Below are 21367 nucleotides of genomic sequence, written 5' to 3'. Positions count from 1 at the left end.
GGGCTGGGCTTTGTTAGTGCCAGCAGCAGCAGCACTCAAGCAGCCGCCATTTTAAGCAGCCCCTCTACGGAGCCCTTTCACGCGCCGCTCATCGTCCCACCCCCGCCCCCAGCCCCTGCCACTCGCAAGACACAAGTAATCAGCCACCGGGGTGCGTGCATCTTTTTCTTCTTCTTCAAAATACTGCATAGTCCGGCCCCCACACAAGGTCTGCTGAAAAAGTTTGCTGACCCCTGTTATACACCTTGCAATGCAAAACAAAAATTCACACATCTGACTGCAGTTTGATATCTGCTATGACCATAAAGACATTCCAATTACTATTCAGACAGCATGCAAAATAGTTGTGGCTCTCCTGCTCATTACATATTTCCTTGATGCAGTAGCTGAATTTCTTGTCCACACATTAATTGAGCTTTTTGCTTCATAGAGGCATAGCACACTAAGAGGCCTATCTATGAGAAAAATTGGAATTCAATACATGGAAGAGATTAGTCATGCTGCTTTCCTGCAGGCATGGCTTACAATAAGATTAGCTTAAAGTAAATTGAGCTTGAATAATGATGGAATACTCAAAGTCATTATGGCATTTTCCAGTGTCATTATCAGAGAGTACTTGCAAATGCAACACGTTTAAGAACAATTTTAAGATCCCACTCAAATAGCACAGCAGCTACAAGTCAAATGTGCAATGACTAGACATAGAATACCTCTGGTATATGCACAATTAAGTGCTCATTTTTTGTACTTCAGTTCTCTGTGTATGTTCACACCACATACAGGGCACACACCTCATGGTTGGCATGTATTTGGCTTTTCACTGTCTGCATTAGAAAATGGAGACATTGTTTATCTTTCTCATGTGGTGTTTCAGCACTAAGAAACCACACCAAGTATGCAAGATTGACAGTGTGATGTAGTGGTTAGGAGCGGTAGACTCGTAATCTGGGGAACCGGGTTCGCATCTCCGCTCCTCCACATGCAGCTGCTGGGTGACCTTGGGCCAGTCACACTTCTCTGAAGTCTCTCAGCCCCACTCACCTCACAGAGTGTTTGTTGTGGGGGAGGAAGGGAAAGAAGAATGTTAGCCACTTTGAGACTCCTTAGGGTAGTGATAAAGCAGGATATCAAATCCAAACTCTTCTTCTTCTTCAAGTGTATGTCTAGAATCTACTGTGCTCAAAACCAATTAGCAATGAAAAGCTATAAAAATGGTTCTCCCGTTTTCTCACTTCACAGGTTAAAACAGCACTACTAAGCTGATTGATTTCCAACATTTAACACCAAAGACAACTACGGCCTCTATTAAAAACATTCCCTATATTTGTTCCATCCTTTTTGCAAATAGGCTCCCAAATGCCAACAGCTGGTTTGAAACAGTTGTTTTCCTGATCAGAGGGGAAAAAATATTTGTGTAGAAGTTAGTTTTTTTAAAAAAAAACACAACCTCACATTTGAAAGCATAGTCAAGGTAAGAAATCTTACCGTGTTGCAACACAGAAATATTTCTGATCTTAGCAGTGTTTGACATAAGCGAGCCCATTTATTGTCCTATTTGTTCATTCAAATCTAGTCTGAAAAATGAATTATCACAGCAGGGCGCTGTTAACCTACTTTTCACTGAATAAAGTTAATCAATATATCTGACAGTACAAAACCCAAGATTTATGCTACTTAAAGAGAACAAAAAAGGGCAAAAAGTAGTTGCTAGAGAAATACCGGCTCCCGCTGCCACAACATTATAGCTACCACTAACTGGAAAATATTCAATGCAATGGCACCAAAATGTGAAGTAAGTCTTGCTAGAATCACAGAAGGGAACACTCAGTTATTTGCAACAGCAGCTTTAAGTCTTCAAGTCTTTTATATACATCTACTACCTCAGAAGTCAGAACATTAGCTGTCAAAAAGGGGGGGGGGAATTTCTTTCCTCATTTATTTATTTGTACCCACCCATGAAATATGGGAACCGCTGAGGTCTAAATGCTTGTATTAGCAGCACTGCATTTAGCACACAAATAAATGCAGGAAATCCTTTCCACTGCACACTGCTGATAAAAGTTCTGAAGAGCAATACAGTTAATGTTCTTTTTCTAAAGACCAAGTAGCATAGAACAGGCAGAACATCTCCCCAATGGAATTTTAGGCACCAAAATTCCTTAAGACCACTGAACACAAGCCACCATGTTTACTAGAAAGGCTTTATTGTTTGAAAAGATTTGTTGTGCGTAAAATACAACATAACCTGATCAAGAAATAGTTTTGTTGTGGGGCAGTTTAAGAACATAAGACGGCCTTGCTGATCAAAGGTCCATTTAGTTTGGCAACCTGTTCTCACAGAGACTAACTGATGTTCAGGTATGGAGATCTGCCCTATACTGTATTTTACACAGTGAGGACAGATGCCAAGAATTTTCTGAAGGACATCTTCTTGCTTCCAATACTGAACTTGATTCATTGACCATGCTGGAATCCTCTTGGCCTCCAGTAACTTTGGAATCTTCACCTCCAGTAACTTTGATGACCAAAAGTTGTTTAGGGGATCTAGAAATTTAACTGCTTTGTCATGACTCAAACATGCATTTACCTAGTCTATGTGAGGGTAGCTGAAGTAAGCCATTGCTAGCACACTTGCAATCTTAGATACCTATTTGATTTCATTTTCCATCTTGACATCAGAGGGATGATAGTACATCTTCAGTACTAAATTATTCTTGGGGTCTGGTATCATCACTCATAGTGATTCCGTGGAGGAGTTTGTCCTGATTTTTGGATTCTATGCCCTCTTTGCTGTAATAGAGAGAAAGCACCTGTGCTGGCAGCTTGTGAGACCCAGACCAAGTCTTGCAGGGATGAGTCACCAATTAACACAAACAAAGCTAAAACAAAGATTCCACCCTCTTATTGCAGCTTTAACTGCAAAAGCAGCTTTTTGCACTTGCTGCAGTTCTCTGCAAAAACAGGCATTTTGCAAGTTTCGTACATAATACACGTAAACATGGCATTTTATGCACATTAAACACATATATTTTAAACAATATGCCCTTTCTTATCCTTCCTATGGCATTCATATTCAGAAATAACCATGCACTTTCAAATAGGTTCTTTCCATCGCATCAAGTTTCCCTTATATACTTTTCAAAAGTAAATATATTCAGGGACATTATTCTGGTCATTTTCTTTCCCCTACCTGCTGTTAGTCCTGCAGTGCAAAAGCTAACAGGCTGTCTGCTATTGGTCCCCTCCCCCAATAGCACTGTTCCTCAGGATTCCCTGGTTTTAAGTGGAAATCTCACAACTCGCCTATGCAACATCTACTTTGGCTTTTATATTTTAGAGAAAGCATTCCTACTGAAGCCAGTAAATTCACTACTCTAAATGAATATATGATCAAGCAATGACCAGTAAGACCAGCCTTTCACCATCATGACTTAAATTGATATGCTGGGTATCTAATGCACAGAGCACTCCTTAGAAAACTTAACACATTTGATCTTGATAGTTGTCAAACTACATAAAGTCAACCTAACAAGTTAATCTCATGAGAACATCTACATAGTTTCTCACTCAACCACAAGACATACTCATTCACAAGTTTGTAACTGACATTTCCTCTGCACATTTCCTTTTATTTGGGGGGGGGGGGAGGAATTTAACTACTTAATATTTTGGAACACTGTTGCAATACATGATTCAGAAACAAAATCATCCTGCAAGAAAGGATTAGACTTCCCAAGGAACATGTTTAACACATTGATACAATTGCCACATCAGAACAGACATGTAAACATGCCGTTTATTTAAGAAAACGGTGCTAGTTTGCTCAATGGGAATGAAAACACTCTTTATAAACAAAATAAAGAAACAAGTGACAAAGCATTAACTGATAAAGAGGATCATAGCAGCAACCCTAAATTAAGTGGATTTCAATACAGCATTTCACATTTTTAGAAGTACTGAACTATACCGTCTACAAAATAAACATGTTGATCACAAGCCAACATAGAGCTACGCATACCTATTCCACTGTGATTTTCATTTATTAAGAATATATTCCTCACATTTTGATTCCTAACTTTAACAAGAAATAGGGTGTACTTTAAGTGTGGTGTCCAAGACAGAATTCTGTATTCTAAACTATGCCTCTCTGAAATCTACAGTAAGTGCATATATTTGCATGATTAGGACTCATCAATAATGTAACTTGGTGCACAACTTAAAAGGTAACTAAACATATCAGAGACCAGGTCTAAAGAATATCACAAGAATGAACAATGTGTAGAACTGACAAGTTTTCTTTACCTTCCTGTTACCAAAGCTGTATTTCGCTAAACTTTTAACGGGTTAACTATGGGTTTATTCAGGCTTAACAAATTCCCCACAGAAGAAAACCTGTTGAGCAATACATGTAAAGGAAAATGTTTCTCTGAAATGCAATAGCCAAGTGGATTGTATATTCTAGAGTAATGTCTTACGTCTGTACTTATCCCAATATTAATTTTATGGCTGGAGAAACATTACATCAGAATCTGTCTACAAGAGCAGCATGAAGACAAGAAACCACAAGCTCAAGTACTGCTGGAGCAGTTCACAAAGTTACAACATCTGTCTTCCACTTAGAGGTCAAATTAAATATCCACCTAACAGCTGAATTCCAATACTGGTTTTAAAAAGCAGAAGTTTTTCTTCAAGTGACATTTTGCACAATTATACCAGCAGAAATAGCAACAGCATGTCTTACATGCTTTAAATTTGCTTTAATATTTACACATGGCTACAAGGAACAAACTGCGCAGAGATAAGGGAGTCAAGCTTTTTAAAAACCTCGGCTACAACTGCTATGTAGGGTAGCAAAAAAGGAAGCAGTTTCTCAACTTTTCAACTTTAAGACATAAATACAATGCAATCTTATCACATAAGAAGCTTAAGAACTGAAAAGGAGCCCCTTTCTTACAATACTTTCAAGTACAAGTGATTCTTCTTCCAATGCAGTGAGATGAGAAAAGAACAAAATCTCTGTGTAACTCTGTGCTTGAAATGTCATCCTTACATTTGAAACACATTATGTAGCAATGTCTTAGTTTTACCAGTCAGGATTCAATTAAACTGTTACTGTACCGCATTGGAAGCACTGAAAGGTTGAAGCGTTTAATATTTTAAATACTGCCATGTGTTTCATCATACAACTCCAATACTCTAGATCCTTCATCTAGATTATTTTTAGCATATGCTATATTATGTGTTTGCAATATTTTATAGCAGTTTCAATGTGTGAAATGATCAGCCATCTGTTTTTTTCTGAAGCAGACCACCATAATTTCATTTTTGCACAAGAAAACTCACAGGAAAAAGGCTCCACTTTGCCCCATGAATCCATGTTAGACAGGGTTTTGAACCAAGATTAAGGGCAATATGATTCACTAGATCACAAGTTCATTACACACAGCACTTGGGACATTTCAAACTTTGAGATATAGTAGCTCTTTTTCTACAAAGAACATCCAAAATCAACCACTTTAGCTTTACGCAGATCCAACTACAGACATGTAAGTGAGCATTATTCCAGCAGAAATTATTCCTCTATACTTCTTTTAAAAACCAAAAAAAAACAACCAACAACTATTGAATGAAATAAAATTATAGGCCAAACTAAATGACACAATTTCAGCCAAGCAACAGTGGGATCACTGCACTGAAAGGGCAAGCTGCTTGCTTGCCTTAAGTGGAGGCATTTTCCTCACCTTCCAGACAGCTTACAACTCTGCCAAAAGAGAGGAAGGGGATGGAGGTGGTCAGCTGCCTCAGTTTCTCTCTCTGCATGGGGCAGGGTGGTGGTGGGGTGGATTGGAACATCTGCACTGCCTACGGAGCTCTTTTTGCTGGCTCTGTCTCCCAATACATGCCATGGAACAGCACTGTCATTCAGGTGAGTCAAGAGAGCAACTACCCTAACCTCTCCCTCTCTTATCTGCACCTTCATATAGAGCAGTGAGTGAAATCCTTCCTAATTTGCCTACCAGAGAAAGGAAGCAAGTGAGTGGGCAGAGGCTTCTCTCTCTGGGCAGCATCACTAGGCCCCCAACCCTCACCAAATCCTACGGAAAGGGGGGCAGGTAGGCAGCAGTGGCTGCTTTTCCAATGTGCAGCTGCTGCCTCCTCTTGGCTTGTAAGCTCTCTCTAGAGAGGCTTGTTGGTGCCCAGATAGAACAGCTGCCACCTCTTCTTCCTGAGTTTCTTACCTGCACTCTTGCCCTGAGCAAGATCCGGTCCTCACAGTTTCATCACCCAGAACAAGAGGACAGGTAAGCAACTGTAGACAGTAGCACTTGTTCTTCTGAACCAAGCACTACTCACTTATCATGCAAGCAACAGCTGTCCTGCACCACCGGACCTTGTCTGAGCAGAACAAGGTGTTGATATTCAAGGCAGAGAGAATGCACCCAGCCAAGGAGCCCAAACCTCCCACAGGCTTCTGCAGCACCTCAGCAGCAACTGGCCAGGGATCGGGTGCCCAAGGGGTCCTCCTGAGACACTCACAGCACAGTGGCAATGGGCACTCCTATTTTTGCAAGCACCAGCTACAGCAATTACACACACACCCCATACACACATAACCCATCTTCACCTCCAACTATTTGACAACCTGTTCCAGAATAAAGTTGCCTCAAATAGGGAATCATGTGGCAGGAGATCTGGTCAACAACCACAGTTTTATACCATCAGCACTTGGGATGCATGCGGTGGTGCAGGGAAGGAACTGAAGTTCAGCAGAGGAGCATATGCTATGGTGCCAAATTCAATCCCAGCGACCGGTGGGGGGGGGGAGGACTAGCAACAAGTACAGGAACCCCCCCCACCCCCCACCCAAAATAAATAACAATAAAAATAGTACGCTTGCAAAATGTAGAGCCACTACGCATGTGCGGGATGTTTGGCTTTGACTTTTTCCCCTGTCTCCAAAAGCCCTACCCAACCACCAATACCCGGAGCTGGGATCTTTCACAGTTCCTACAACGAAAGTCAGCAGGATGACTCCAATCTGGACGACCCACCCAGAAGCCATGCTAACCATGCATGTTACACGCGGGACGAGCCTGGCGGCGAAGGGCAAGCTCTCTGCGCCATGCCCGCTCTAGCCAACTTGCAGGTGAGCGCGCGGAGCAGAGGAGCCCCCCTTGACACTGGCGCAGGAACCACGTCGGAGGGGCGAAGGGGGGGCGCGCGGCACAAATTAAACTCCGCGCTTCTTCCAGGTTGCACCGTTCCCGTGACTTTGCGTGCACGCACATACACACCCCGCTCCACACCCGGAGCAGCTCAGAAGCGCGGCTTCTCCGAGGGGAGCTGGCCAGGCGCTCTTGAATCCCCGCGAGCCCCTTTGGGCGCCTCGCCCCCTTCTCCCGCTCCCGGCAGCCCGTCGAGAAAGGCGAAGGCACTCACCGCGTAGTAGAGGCAGGGCTTTACGTTCAACACGGGGCCCCCCGCCAAGGCCGGAGGGGAGCCCCCCAGGTCGCCCCGGCGCTGCAGCATGGCTGGCGGGACTCGCCCCGTTTGGCGCGCGCGCGTGTATGAGCTGCCTGTCTCACAATCACTCCCTCCGTCCCTCTCACACACGCTCAAGGCGTCCCAGAGGCGGCAGCCGCTCCTCCGCCTCCCGCGGAAGCCAGCGGCGCAGCATCACCCTCGCAAACTACTTTCCTCGCTGCCGCTTCAGCCCCGCGGATCCACGACGGGGATTAAGCCAGAGCCGCGGCAGGCGAGGTTGCCGCCTCCTCGGGGCGGGGCCGCGGCATCCCGCCCTCCTAGCGGCGCTTGGCTGGGACCAGCGGAGTGGTGAGAGAGGAGAAAAGGGGGCGGGGATGAGAGGTGGGGGGCGCTCGTAGACCCTCCCGCCGCTCGGCAAAGGGAAGAGCTGCCTTTCGGTCGCCGTCGTTGACAAGACGGAGGCAGCGGCTCCACCCATAAGGCAAAGAGGATGCCTCTCTGTATACAACGAATATGCCGTGTCTGTCTTCTAAAACGACGACAGAGCCCTCTCACCGGTGGCACCCAACTGCCCCTGCCCTCCTTCCCACTTGCAGGCCCACCATGGGTGCTGCCGCATGCACGCCAAACAAAGAAAACACACACACACTTACATACCCCTGATGGGCTCCTGTTACAGTGCTATTTTTGTTTCAGAGATCTTGCCGTGTTGGACACAACTTGCCCACCTAGAACAGGAGCTAACTCCTAGGGGGCGAGGTCCCTTCAAATATTTTAGGGGGCAGCTCCCCAAAGTTGAATTGCCATTTGAATGCTGGATATGCACACATCTTGTTATCGATTATGCAGGGCAGGGCTTACCTTCCCCCCACCCAAAAAACACACATTTGATTCAGGTTGGCACCCCTGCCACCTCGCAATATACTTTGCCTCTTCTGTGCTCCCTCTCCAGAATTTTGTTTTTTCTTCAGATGCTAGCACTGAGGCCTATGAGTCCTTTCCACACTTTGATCATAGTTAACACAGACAAACTGGATGTCTCCAAGGGTGCTGTGACTGTCTGGATACAACTTTGTGCCTTTGACAGCAGAAGCTTTCCAACAACTTATTCTCAGGGCTGTGGGTTTGAGCCCCACAAGGGTCAAAAAGTTTCCTGCATTGCTGGGGGTTGAACAAGATGACCCTCATGGTCCCTCACAACTCCACAATTCTATTATTCTAACTATAGCTTTGCTCCAGAAGAGAGAGATGGTCAAGAAAGCCAATCCCTTTGTGCCTGGGTGAAGCACCAGAGCCCTGGAGAAGGGCCCAGGCTAGAAAAGGAGACAAAAGCTTAGGCCCTGGGTTCCATTCGAAATGGAAGCCAATGAAGGGGCAGTCTACACAGCAGCTCTGTCTACTAAGCTAAGAGGTGCCCGTTTTCTTTGTCTTGCCATCACTAGTGAACTGAACGTACAAAACAGACATACAAAGGTGTCAGAAATCATCGGGAGAAGGCAAGCCAACTAACATGAATGGCAAGCCAACTATTATGAAAGGGCAGGCACAGCAGACCTTAATCCAACATGTATTTCCAGATCTAGAGCAGCAGCTTAGGGCCCAAGTACTTGAAGGCACGGATAGCATAATAGTCTCCTCCTATCTCCAGTGCCAAACCTTGAAGTCTAGCTAGGGATGATAGGGGTTGTAGTCCAAAAACAGCTGGAGACACAAGTTTGGGAAACCCTGCCCTAGATTGTTGGTCTTCAATTGGTGGGTCAGGAGCTGCTACTGGGCCACAGTCTGGTTTAAGGTAGGTCACAAAAGCAGCAGCACTACTGCCAGACAAATAGAAGGCAAAAATGAATAAGAAACAGGTCCCAAAATACATGTTTGGGTTAAAGGTAGGGGCCTGGTCTGTAAAGCTGGAGACTACTACCCTAGAGGTACAATGATCACCAACTGTGTTGAGTTTTTGTCGTAAACTTAGAACACACGTATGCACCCAGGCTGTTGGGACATGCTCCTGTTTCGGGCTGGATCCATTGTTTGGACATATGCTGCAGTTCCATTACTGTGAATTTCAAACCTTTGGCTTTTAATTTGTGAAACTGGTCAAGTAACGATTGATTAGTATTTTATTGTTTTCGTGATGTGCTATGAACTGACATGCAGTCTGCAAATGGAATCAATAAAATAGCTTGGTATGAAGTTCCAAAATCAAGACCAGCACAGAATCTGGGCAGGAGGCCCATGAAGCGCAGCATCTTATTCCCAACTGTGGCTAGCCTGCTGTTGCCAAGCAGGCCATGAATGTGACAGTATGGTTGTATTGCCCCCCCCCTTTATTTTGCTGTTTTATCTTTTGTAAACTGCTTTTACAAGTTGTTATTTTTTTAAACACAGCAACAACAATCAAGTGGCATATAAATTTTATGAAACAGACAAACAAGCAAACAGTTTCTCCAATCTAGCACCTCCTCCCCAGTGCTTAGTATTTAGGTGTACACTGCTCCTGCTTGTGGAAGCCCCATTTAACTATAACTCTCATAAAGAGAAAGCACCACAGCTATATAGAAAAAAGTCTGTATAGAAGAAGAAAAGTCATCACATAGGAATGACACATCAGTGCACTACCATTCTGACCATTTGTGATACACCAAACAACTGGTATTCAATTGCCTCTGAAAGTGGAGGTAGAACACAGTGCTAGTCTCCTATAATAAGTTGTCTAGTCTCCTTTTAAAGCCATCCATATTGATGGTCATCACTTTATTGTATGGGAACAAATTGCATAGTGCAATTATGTGCTGTGCAAATAAGTTTTTCTTTGTCTGGAATTTTGCAACATTCAGCTTCACTGAATGCCCTGCTCCCTGAGTTCTAGTCTTAAGAGATGTAGAAAAACCTCCCTCTATCTCCCCTGCATCATGCACAATCGTTCCTTCTAAAATCCAGGCCTGCGAATTTTTGAAGCATCAGAACTAAGGTTTGCGCTTATATTTTTCTGTGGAAGGTTTTCAAAATCTGTTTGGAACAAATGTTCGCTTTTATTGGAAAATGATGCTTTCATCTGGAACATTCTCTGACCTACTGGATTTAGTGTTTATATTCAATAATGACAATTTCCTGCTTCTGATTTATTCTTAGACATCCTGGGCTCTAACTAACAAAACTAGTCCCCAAATAGAATTTGAAATGAATAATGTTTCACCTTTCCCACCCATCATTCTGCAGTTAGTTAACAACCTAGCTGGGCTTATTAAACTGTGCTCTGTATGATTCTAATACACTGGTTTGTGAGATGAAATCATTAGAAAATGATACTTAAGTATTAGAAACTACAGCTTCTAAAAAGAAGAAAACTGCAGCTGCCAGCATAATGAATTCTTCTGCCTCAGTTCTGACTATATTCATGCTGTCTTAAGACAATAATTCTGGCAGAGGACCATTGTAAAACCCACCTACTGGTTTCTGTTCTGAGTGATAATATGACTAATTATCAAAGCAGCTAGATGTTTCTAAGCCTGGACTATGCTATAAGATGTTACTGTACTATTTTTAAAAAATAGCATTAACTTTAAAACCACCTTCAAGTATGAAAGAAAGAATTACATATTCTTTTCAATTTTTCTCTAAATTATGAAATTACAATATCATGCTAAATTAGATTGTATTGTATGGTATTGTACTGCACTATCATAGTGTTTTACAATCATATTAAGCAGTATACAATATATATAGACTACCCCAAAGAGGCCAAACTTGCAAACTATCTAAAAAGACATGCTTCTTCACTAAAAAGAAGTAAGAATCAAACAAGCTTTTTTAAAAAAAGAGAGAGAAACTGATACAAGAACATGTCTACTGTACATAAATACATTTAAATGTGATTCATTCCACAATTCTATTAATATTTACTTAGAAGTAAGCCCCACTGTAATGGGATGCAGGTGGCGCTGTGGATTAAACCACAGAGCCTAGGACTTGCCAATCAGAAGGTTGGCGGTTCAAATCCCTGCAATGGGGTGAGCTCCCGTTGCTTGGTCCCTGCTTCTGCCAACCTAGCAGTTCGAAAGCACGGCAAAGTGCAAGTAGATAAATAGGTATCGCTCCGGCGGGAAGGTAAACAGCGTTTTCGTGCGCTGCTCTGGTTTGCCAGAAGCAGCTTAGTCATGCTGGCCACATGACCCAGAAGCTGTATGCCGGCTCCCTTGGCCAATAAAGCGAGATGAGCGCTGCAACCCCAGAGTCAGTCACGACTGGACCTAATGGTTAGGGGTCCCTTTACCTTTACCTTTTTAAGCCCTGCTAACTTAAGATGACAATATGAATTCAGCTACTACAGAACTGTGGAAAAACCAGGTAGTACCTGCCCTACGCATGGGGAATAGAGTACCACTCCTAATATACCATTTATATTCATTGGACTGGTCATGTTGTGCCGGATTATCATCTTCCAAAGCAACTACTCTATTCTGAACTTAAAAATGAAAAACGTAATGCTGGTGGTCAACAAAAGAGGTTTAAAGTCTTTCTCAAGGCAAAACTAAAAAAAATAGTATAAACACCGACAACTGGGAAACACTGGCCTGCAAGCACTCCAGTTGGAGAACAGCCTTTATCAAAGGTGTCATGGGCTCTGAAGACGCTCAAACTCAGGAAGAAAGGGAGAAATGTGCTAAGAGGAAGGCATGCTTGGCAAACCCTCACCATGATCAACTCCCACCCAGAAACCTATGTCCCCACTGTGGAAGGACATGCGGATCCAGAACTGGCCTCCACAGTCACTTATGGACTCACTGTTAAGACCATGCTTATGGAAGACAATCTTACTCGGCTACGAGTGATCACCAAAGAAGAAGGAAGAAGACTCCTAACATACCATTTACATTAGCTTTTGTTGTTTTGGTATTTATCAGTGGCATATGATCAACTCTGAATGTGACTAACATTGGACACTGCCTTTAATATAAACAGAAAGACATGAACACATTGTCACAGTCAAGAAATGAAATGTAATGCAAGGTAGGGCATGATGCAATAGAATCTAGGCATTCCAAACTTAACTTTTAAATTGTTCAGCTTTTGAGAGGGTCAAATGGCCTTATGTGCATGAGACGCTGAGGTAATTTCAGATAGGTGATAAATTTATACCGAGGATGCAGGGCACACAGTGTTGCCCTAAGCAAGTTGATGTCTAACATCGGCCTCAGTTCCCCATCTGCTAAATGGAAATAATGGTGGGTCCCTTCACATTATTTGGATGACAAATACACAAAAATGTTGTTGCGCCCTTTGAAAACTTAATTTTCTAATGTAAGTAACGAATAGTAACCATTTTGAAATATATAAAAATCAGTTCGGCTATTTTCCCACTCAGCCATGATCCTTCCATTTGTAAAATAACAAAAGCTGCTTCCACTAAAGGAATGTATAAACAAAACCAATTTCCCAAGAAGAAAAGTATTGTACAAATATAGCTTGCAGCTACACTCTGGATGGAGAATAACATGCTAATCCTTCTGAGCTGCAGGCCGCACGTAGAAGACATCCAGAACAGTTCCTAACGGTTGCAAGTAACCCATGAATTTTGGTTGAAAGGAGTAAGAAGAGAGGCAGATGTGTCAATATTGAAGAAGGAATGCAAATGGGCATTTTGGCTGTTTTACCAGAAGCAGCTCCTCCTGGACAAGGGTAGTCTAGCCACAGCCATTCATTTTCTGGTATCTTCCTAGCTGGATTACTGTAATGCTTTTTGTGTGAGGGTGCTCTTGAGGAGACCACGCAAGAGCCAAATCATGCAGAATACAGCTCCCAGAATTTAATTTTTAACTGGTATTGTCAGATTCATTCGTATAACTGCCATTTTAAGAAAACTGCATTGGTTACACATTTGCTTTTGGGTCCAACTCAAGATGCTGGTGATACTTAACTTTAGAACCCTAATTAAACAGCTTTGGACCCAAACTGTTGAAAAAACTCCTCAGTCCATGCTAGCCTCTTTGCCAAGGCCCTGGTTCCATGTGCCTTCCTTATCAGAAGTGTGTTACGTAATAACGAAGGAGATGACCTTTTCAGTCATGGCAGCCCAGCTTTAGAATGCCCTCCCTAAGGAAGCATGGCTGGCATTTATTTCACTAGTCCTTCTATGCCAGGTGTTGAAATATTTTTATTTTCTCAGGCATTTATGATGATGGTGTTCTATTGTTTCGTAGTTTATATTTGTTGTGTACCATCCTGAAATCTGATGTGATAAAAGGGCGAATTTAAAATGTTATGAAAATAAACAAGTAAAATAAAGTGATGGCTGACACACTGGTCATGGAAGGCTTATGCAAGGTTACATTAAATAAACATATCCTGAGAGCAGAGATGTCAAATCGCTAGAGCATCTATGGTCTGGTGTTTAGCAGGGCTGGCCCACCCATGAGTCAAGGTGAGGAGATCACCTCAGGCAACAGGATCCAAAGGGCAGCAGTTCTGGCCTCCAAGGAATGCATTGCCCAATGACGGTGCTGCTGCTGCAGTGCTCCTTGAAGGCTGCTGGATCTGTTGTATCCTCAGCAGCTTCCCCCCAGCCACCTCCACAGCAGCCTCTTGGTGAATAGGAGGCACTGCTGGTCTCCTCCCACCCTTGTTCCCAATGTAGATCTTCATGTTTTGTATTTTGCCCCAGGTGCCCAAAAAGGCCAGCCCTGGTGTCTGAACTAGTGACTGAACTTCTGCATGACATGAGGCTTTAAATTAAGGCAATCTTCTGCCTTATAGAAAACTACATCATCCAGCATCAAATACATCACAAAACAGCAAGATCAACGGTAACATCATGACGACTTTATTAGAAGTTAACCATGTGAGCCTCACCTTTCATTCTTCCATACTTAAGAATAATTAAGTAAGGACCAAGTTAAGTGTCATTTCTTGTCGCAATCCTTAAACATGATCTCATTGTCAACGGAACTCCAAACTCTGTGCAGTGGCCTTCACATTATCTTAATTATTCAAAGCTTGTGTAATCTACCAGGAACATCCTCTGTACAAGTCAAAGTTAGAATAATTGTAAACCTATACCTACTTCCCTGGGAGAAAGTCCAGTTGAATTGAATGGGACTTGCTTTTCAGTAGACACACATGCACAGGGGTTGCAATGAAAAGTAGTTAAACTGAATTGTGTCAAAGTTACTTCAGTGAGCTAATGTTCAAAGAAACTATTTTACTGAATACAATGGGAAAACATGACTTTTTGACTACAGTCATCACTGTTGGCAAATGAGCTTATAGAACTAAATATAAACTGCGAATAGTTAAAAATCTTGGCACACTGGCCACAGATAAGCATGAGCAGGAATCTAGCTCCCACTGGCTTTGATTCCTTCGCTTCCCCTGCCCTCTTCCTCTGAATAATAGTCTCAAGGGAAAGTTTTGGGAATAATAATTTGAGTACTCAAGCAAAGCCAGAACACAGATAGATTGCCAGACTGAATCCTGAGAGCTGTGCCTTTAAAAGAAAAATTAAATGAAGCTTACATTCAGTCTCTAAAGCTGCTCTGCAGAACAGCTGCAAGATGTTGCAAGGAAGGGAGGCCATTTACTTTCTCATTTATTATTCTAGTGGTCCTAAAATATGTAATTGGTAATGCAAAAACTTAAGTGCTACAAGACCTCTAATGGGGGGGGGGGGAGTAGAAAGTAGCGGTAGTTTTGCTTTCCTGATTTCATGCGTTTTATTTCTACTGCCTTTGAAAAAGCAGCTCTCCGTGTGGGTATCATGCAGCGACAGAGTTAAATTAAAATCCAAGCAACATTCCAAGGATAGCAGAATGAGAGTAACCTCAGTATTGTTTTCTTAAGATCTCAAGTTGCCAACGAGGCAAAATGAAGTAATGCACTCTGTCAACATATAGCATGCTCCACAAGCAAGGTCACTTATCCATGCAATTAGAAAAAGTGTTTAAAAAGAAACTACTTAAACAGTCATAGCGAAAGTGCAGAATAGGTACCATCATTAGGTGAAAGATATTTTAAAGACAAGCTCTAAAGTCCCAGATGCTTCAGAAGTGGATGGACAACAGACATCCTGAAGCCACATTTTAGCTGAACACTTTTTATATTGCTTCTTGTTAACACAATCTCTTTTGGACTAGGATTTAAATATCGATGAGTTTCAAAGGGACGAGCTTTCTCTAAATCCTAAAGAAAGTAAATCACTTTCTATGGCACTTCTTTCCATCCCAGGGGAAAAAAAATGCTTCTCTCTTTCTCTTTCTGTTTTTGCAGGCCAAGATAGCTGGATGGCCTAGCCTAGAACAGATTAAGCTGCTGTCCCACATTTGCAGACCTCTTCATATTTAAAGTTTGCTGAGCCAGACATCTTGGGGTTTACGGAGCCAGCCCAGTCATATAAGCTATTTCTACAAGCCTCAGGTAAATACACACAGTATCTATTTCATTCAAGAAAGTGCTTTTCTTTGTCAAAAGAAAATTAAGTCAGCCTTAAACTGAAATCTAAACACATTCAGTACATTTCTGTTTGTTTGTTTTTCCTCCATTTGGGGAAATGATTTCATCAAACTCACCAGTACTCTTCCCTTAGAAGTTCGTGGAGGGATGGCTAAAAATTAACAGACCACCAGTGTGCAGACGTGATGGTTTCTTCCACATAACATTCACTGTGGGTATCTATGTGTGTAAAATGCCCCTCCCCGAAGATGGAAAACTCAAATGGCCCTATAAATGAAAGTGAAGTGTTAGAAGTCAACAAATGTGGGCTTTTCTTATTTTTCAGCAACTGATCCCCATCTAGAAGCTCCTGGCAGCACACTACAACCAGCACTTAACATTTCAGAAGCACAATGCAAGCCACAGGTAGAGTGTTTTGCTAATCCTCTTCCTGCATTTGTAATTGCAATGCAGTTGTGCAAGTGCCCCAACAGCACAACACGTGACAACACTTAATGCAGTCTAAACTTCAGCATGACAATTGCACAGTGAGACAGACTTAAACTAAATGGCAAAGGGGAGGAAATTAGCGACAGAACAGAGCTCACTGTGCACATGGCTAAAGCACTGGTTATTCACTCACATCTTAAAACTCAAGCCAGATTGGAATGCTTATTACATTATCCCTATGTTTATTACATTATTCCTATGCTTCCCAGATTTGGGAATTCAAAATGACTCTGTATTTTTAGAAGAACAAAAGTCAATAACCTGCTGAGCTTGTTATCAACTTTGGACAGGCCCCTGGTGCATGTGCAGTTTCGTAACCCTTGGTTACGAAAAGAGGGACAAGATTGAATGGATGAAAAAAAGCTGTAAAATCTTAATGTGTCAGCTCCAGAATTCATTTTAGACACTCCCCATGTTAAATCAGAAGGCAGTTCTGGAATACAGTACACAAAAAGAACCCAATGTATCGTGTTATGTACTAAGCTTGGATCCTAGAACAATAGGTAAGTAGGATCCTAGAATGGCTTGCAGCAGCAACCCAGTCAGACCCCAGGAGGAAGTTAATCAGCCTATCAGGCTGGTAGGATCATAGAATGCAACAACTGATTGGCCTGCAGTAGCAGCCCAATCAGGCTCCAGGAGGGAAGCAGAATCAGCCAATCAGACAGGACTCATTGTGTAAATAATGTATATAAAAGCCTGAGGTTTTGGGGGAAATTCAGTCACTGTTTTACAAGCTGCAATAAAGAGCATGAAATCACTACAGGACTCTATGAGTATATTTCATATGATAATGGGGAAAAAACCAAGAAATATAACTTTTTCCCTACAGAGGGGCACAACCCTCTATTGAAATATATGCACAAATAATTTTCTGTGTATTCTCCTATTAAACAGACTTAAAAGGAACTTGCTTGAGAGTTGAAGGAGTTACTGGAATTTTCAGGTTTAAAATTACAAAGTAGATTTTATTATAACCTAACTCAATTGTATGTTTGTAAAGTTAGTATTAGGTAGCAGTTTGCATCACAGTGGAAGACAGAAGCTGTTGCCACCGAAATAGAGGCAGCTGGTGTGACGGGGTGGAAGTTGTGTACCAGAAAGCCACACCAGTACAAGTGTTATTGTTTTAACTTAATTCCTCAAAACTTTTAAGAGAGTCATATCATTGTCTGTTCAAAGTAAGTACCAATGAACTCAACGGTGCTTATTCTTAGGTAAGACAATACAGGATTACAGTCTAAAAGACAGTGATAGCAAAGTATGTACCAAGTTAACATTTCTGTAGGAATAAGAAATACTGTTCTTAACATTACCATGGTTGGTGTGACAGTTTTTTGGACACAAAAATGGGAGAGATTTCTTTCATGGATAACCCTATGAAATGAGCCGGTTTCCTCATTATAAAGTTTTGTATCTTCCCACCAGAAAAGGCATCTGTTGGAAGATGTCTGCAAGTGAGAATTCCAGCTTTAGGTGGACCACTCTGTAGGTTATTTAAGCTGTATTTATGTATAGAATACCTGCATAAACAAGTTCTATAGGAAGGTATAACAGGAAAGGCCTTATATAGAATCAGACTGCATAGTCAAATAAAGGTCTAAGAGGACTTTCACACTCTACTGCTGAAAATGTTTTACAGCAGAGGCTGTAAATTCAGAAATACTGGTGTAATTCTGTGCAGTGGAGCTCTCTGTGGGATGCCTGGAGCACAATCATTTTTAGGGGGTGGAGATCTTAACCACTGCTATAGGCAACAAAGGATTTCTCCAAAGAGATTGCATTAGAGCTTTTCAGAGGAGAATCCACCAGAGAGATTCCAAACTGAAGATATGAGAGCAGAAAAGGAATTTGGGAGAAGAGGGGTTGTGAATAAAAACAAACACACACATACACACCTGCCCAGAAGAGCATAAGGAGAACAGCAGCTTTCTGTCCCCATGTAGAAGTCATCCAGCTGCAACTCCACAGCCAAAGGTGTGATGGAGATGGGAGTCTACAGCAGCATGTGAGCCCAGGCTGTGCAGTAAGAGACAACTCTCCATTGCAGGGGGTTGGACTAGATGACCCCCGTGGTCCCTTCCAACTCTATGAGCCTATGAGCTCACCTGTGAATAAGTCATTTATTGGACTCCATCTGCCCCCTTCTGTTCCTGTTTAAAGCCTTGCCAAAGTGCATGAGTTACTCCCCCCCCCCCCGTCCTTCTATAAGTAAACGCCAAGTGTCATTTCCCCAGTTATGTTGCCCACTGTTTTTTCTACCCATTACAGGAAACATGGGGCCTGTGGCATTCTTTCCCTTCCCTTATCCCAACACCATTTGAAGCGGCCTTTGTCAATGTGGTGCCCTTCAGTGGTTTTGGAATATAATTCCCATCAGATGAGAGTTGTCATCAAAAACACCTGGAGAGCACCAGCTGGGTCAAGACTTTGAATCCAAGTCTCAAATTAACAAAGGATTGTTGAGGAGAGGGGGGAAGTCATGACTTACCCATTTGAAACTATATGCAAGGCATTTGTTATACAGTGCTACCTCGGGTTAAATACACTTCAGGTTACATACGCTTCAGGTTACAGACTCCACTAACCCAGAACTAGTACCTCGGGTTAAGAACTTTGCTTCAGGATGAGAACAGAAATTGCGTGGCGGCGGCGCAACAGCAGGCCCCATTAGCTAAAGTGGTGCTTCAGGTTAAGAACAGTTTCAGGTTGAGAACGGACCTCTGGAACAAATTAAGTACGTAACCAGAGGTACCACCATACCACAAGAAAAAGTATGCATTTTGTCTAGAAATTTTAAAATGAGTCAAGTAACTGGGCACAAAATAAGGTATGAGGGAGAGTGGGAGATATATGAATAAAGATAACACCACTTACACTGTAGGCTACTGAGGAAAAAACATCAAGGTTCAGTGGCTTGCTAAGTACTGTCGTTAATACTTAGGAGGAGAAAAATATGATTATAAATTATGTTCCTTAATTGAATAGCGCAATGGTGTTCAAAGGCATACACAATTTCCTGTGGAATAATAAGCACAAAACGTGATTGCTGAAGTTTATTTTTAAAAAGTGCCAAAAAAGAACATGCAACACAATTACATCCACCCGAATATTTCATGAAAAACTAAGTGCTTTGTTTAATAAAGTACTGACCTTAATATGAGAGAATCTTTACATGTTTTAATTGCTCTTGGTTGCTTCATACTTTCTGAAAACGAGTTTTATGTTGTATTATTATCAAGAGTTTCCATAATTAAGCTTCTTGATACATCCTGTATTGTCGTTTAGTTATGTTGTTGTCGTTTAGTCATGTCCGACTCTTTGTGACCCCATGGACCAGAGCACGCCAGGCACTCCTGTCTTCCACTGCCTCTTGCAGTTTGGTCAGACTCATGTTTGTAGCTTCGAGAACACTGTCCAACCATCTCGTCCTCTGTCGTCCCCTTCTCCTTGTGCCCTCCATCTTTCCCAACATCAGGGTCTTTTCCAGGAAGTCTTCTCTTCTCATGAGGTGGCCAAAGTACTGGAGCCTCAGCTTCACAATCTGTCCTTCCAGTGAGCACTCAGGGCTAATTTCGTTAAGAATGGATGCGTTCCATTCTTAAGCAGTAGGAATGACCAAAGAGACTCAGCTCCTACATAGTGTGCTCCTATTTTCAAGAAACCACCACAAGCTTCAGAGCCTTTGCTTGCTTAAGACAGACCTTAGGATATAGAGGGACGATGAATGACACCTATACGCCTTTACTCACAGAATAATCTTTCTGCAAATTTACAACCAACTAAATAAGGGTAAATAAGTTGACAGCAAAGATAAAAACAAATCAAGCCATGCTTGGCTATCTGCTGAAAAAGAGCAGTGTGATTACAAAAAGATGATGTAATCTTCCAGCCATCTTGGCCGCATTTAATTTAGCACATCAGCTAGCGTGGCCAAAGGACATCAACCTTCACCAACCTAGTGCCACACAGTTGTTTTGGATTGCAACTCCCACATCATCCCCAGCCAGCATGGAAGGGGGGGAAATCCACCATTCAGTGCTCAATGGTCTGAAGATCTCAATGCCCTATTCTACATTTGACTGCATGACTTAAAACTGTCTTGTTTAGATACCTATTTGGGCATATGGACAGCTTATATTGATCTATATGTTTAGATCAGGCTTTATGGCATATTCTTATTGTTGATGTCAGCAGGCAATGTCAGTACTGTGCAGTCTTGATGGCTCTCTCTCTGTGTATTACACAGAGAATGCAGGTGGGCAATGAAGGCTTAAACCATTCCCTTCCTGCAAACTGGAATTCTCATAAGCCATGCACCTTGTATTTGATTTATAAAAAAAAACACACAGCACAGTTGCCAATCACAGTGTTATTGCCACATATAGGTAACACTTTGATTCCCATGGTACTTCCAAATTCTACTGATGTCAAGAAAGCAAGCTGGGAGATAAAACACATTCAGGAAGGATAAGGACACTGAGTGAATTCATTACTTCGGTGTAATTAGGATATTTAATCCCAAATCCAACAATGTACCATACTGACTTATTGATTTTGTGACAAAATTATGTTTTTGTAGAGTTACCTCTAATGTATTGTGTAATTGGCTGGGAAAAGATGTTCGCTTATATCAATACTCCTAAACAGAAAATTCTAGATTATTGCTAATTTATCACATTGTGCTCATTTTATCTTGGCATTCTTGTGAAACATTAAAGGGGCTATTGTGATAGGAATTTTAACACTATTAAGGGAGGGTGGGATTAGCCCCCCCCCCCGTTTCAGACTAGGCTTGATTATTCGTTAAGGGGTGCCTATGACTCTAATTATTATAAGCAGAGGTATAGAAACAATCTGATGCAATGTGCCAATTCAGTGCAGAGCTGCAATTTAGTCTTGCACATAGCACTGTCTAACCTTGTTGCAAATAACACCCAATGCTCTTTAT

The 21367-nt window shown here is 42.2% G+C and overlaps 1 protein-coding gene across 3 annotated transcripts in view; it reads right to left on the bottom strand.

Moving 5' to 3' along the window:
- ARHGAP6 (Rho GTPase activating protein 6) overlaps positions 1–21367 on the bottom strand; it is a 187180-nt gene that overhangs the window by 100632 nt on the left and 65181 nt on the right. The window contains exon 1 of one of the 3 annotated variants that reach the window (XM_053387241.1): positions 7441–7542. The exons of the other annotated variants lie outside the window; for them this stretch is intronic. Coding sequence (XP_053243216.1) covers positions 7441–7530 — 90 coding nt within the window. The 5' untranslated portion in view covers positions 7531–7542. Of the gene's footprint in view, positions 1–7440; positions 7543–21367 lie in introns of those variants that run through there. 3 annotated transcript variants of the gene reach the window in all.

Source organism: Podarcis raffonei, chromosome 4 (genome assembly GCF_027172205.1).
Source record: "Podarcis raffonei isolate rPodRaf1 chromosome 4, rPodRaf1.pri, whole genome shotgun sequence".
NCBI lineage: Eukaryota > Metazoa > Chordata > Lepidosauria > Squamata > Lacertidae > Podarcis > Podarcis raffonei.
Note: the sequence above shows the minus strand (reverse complement) of the source record. Positions and strands in the feature narration are given on the sequence as shown.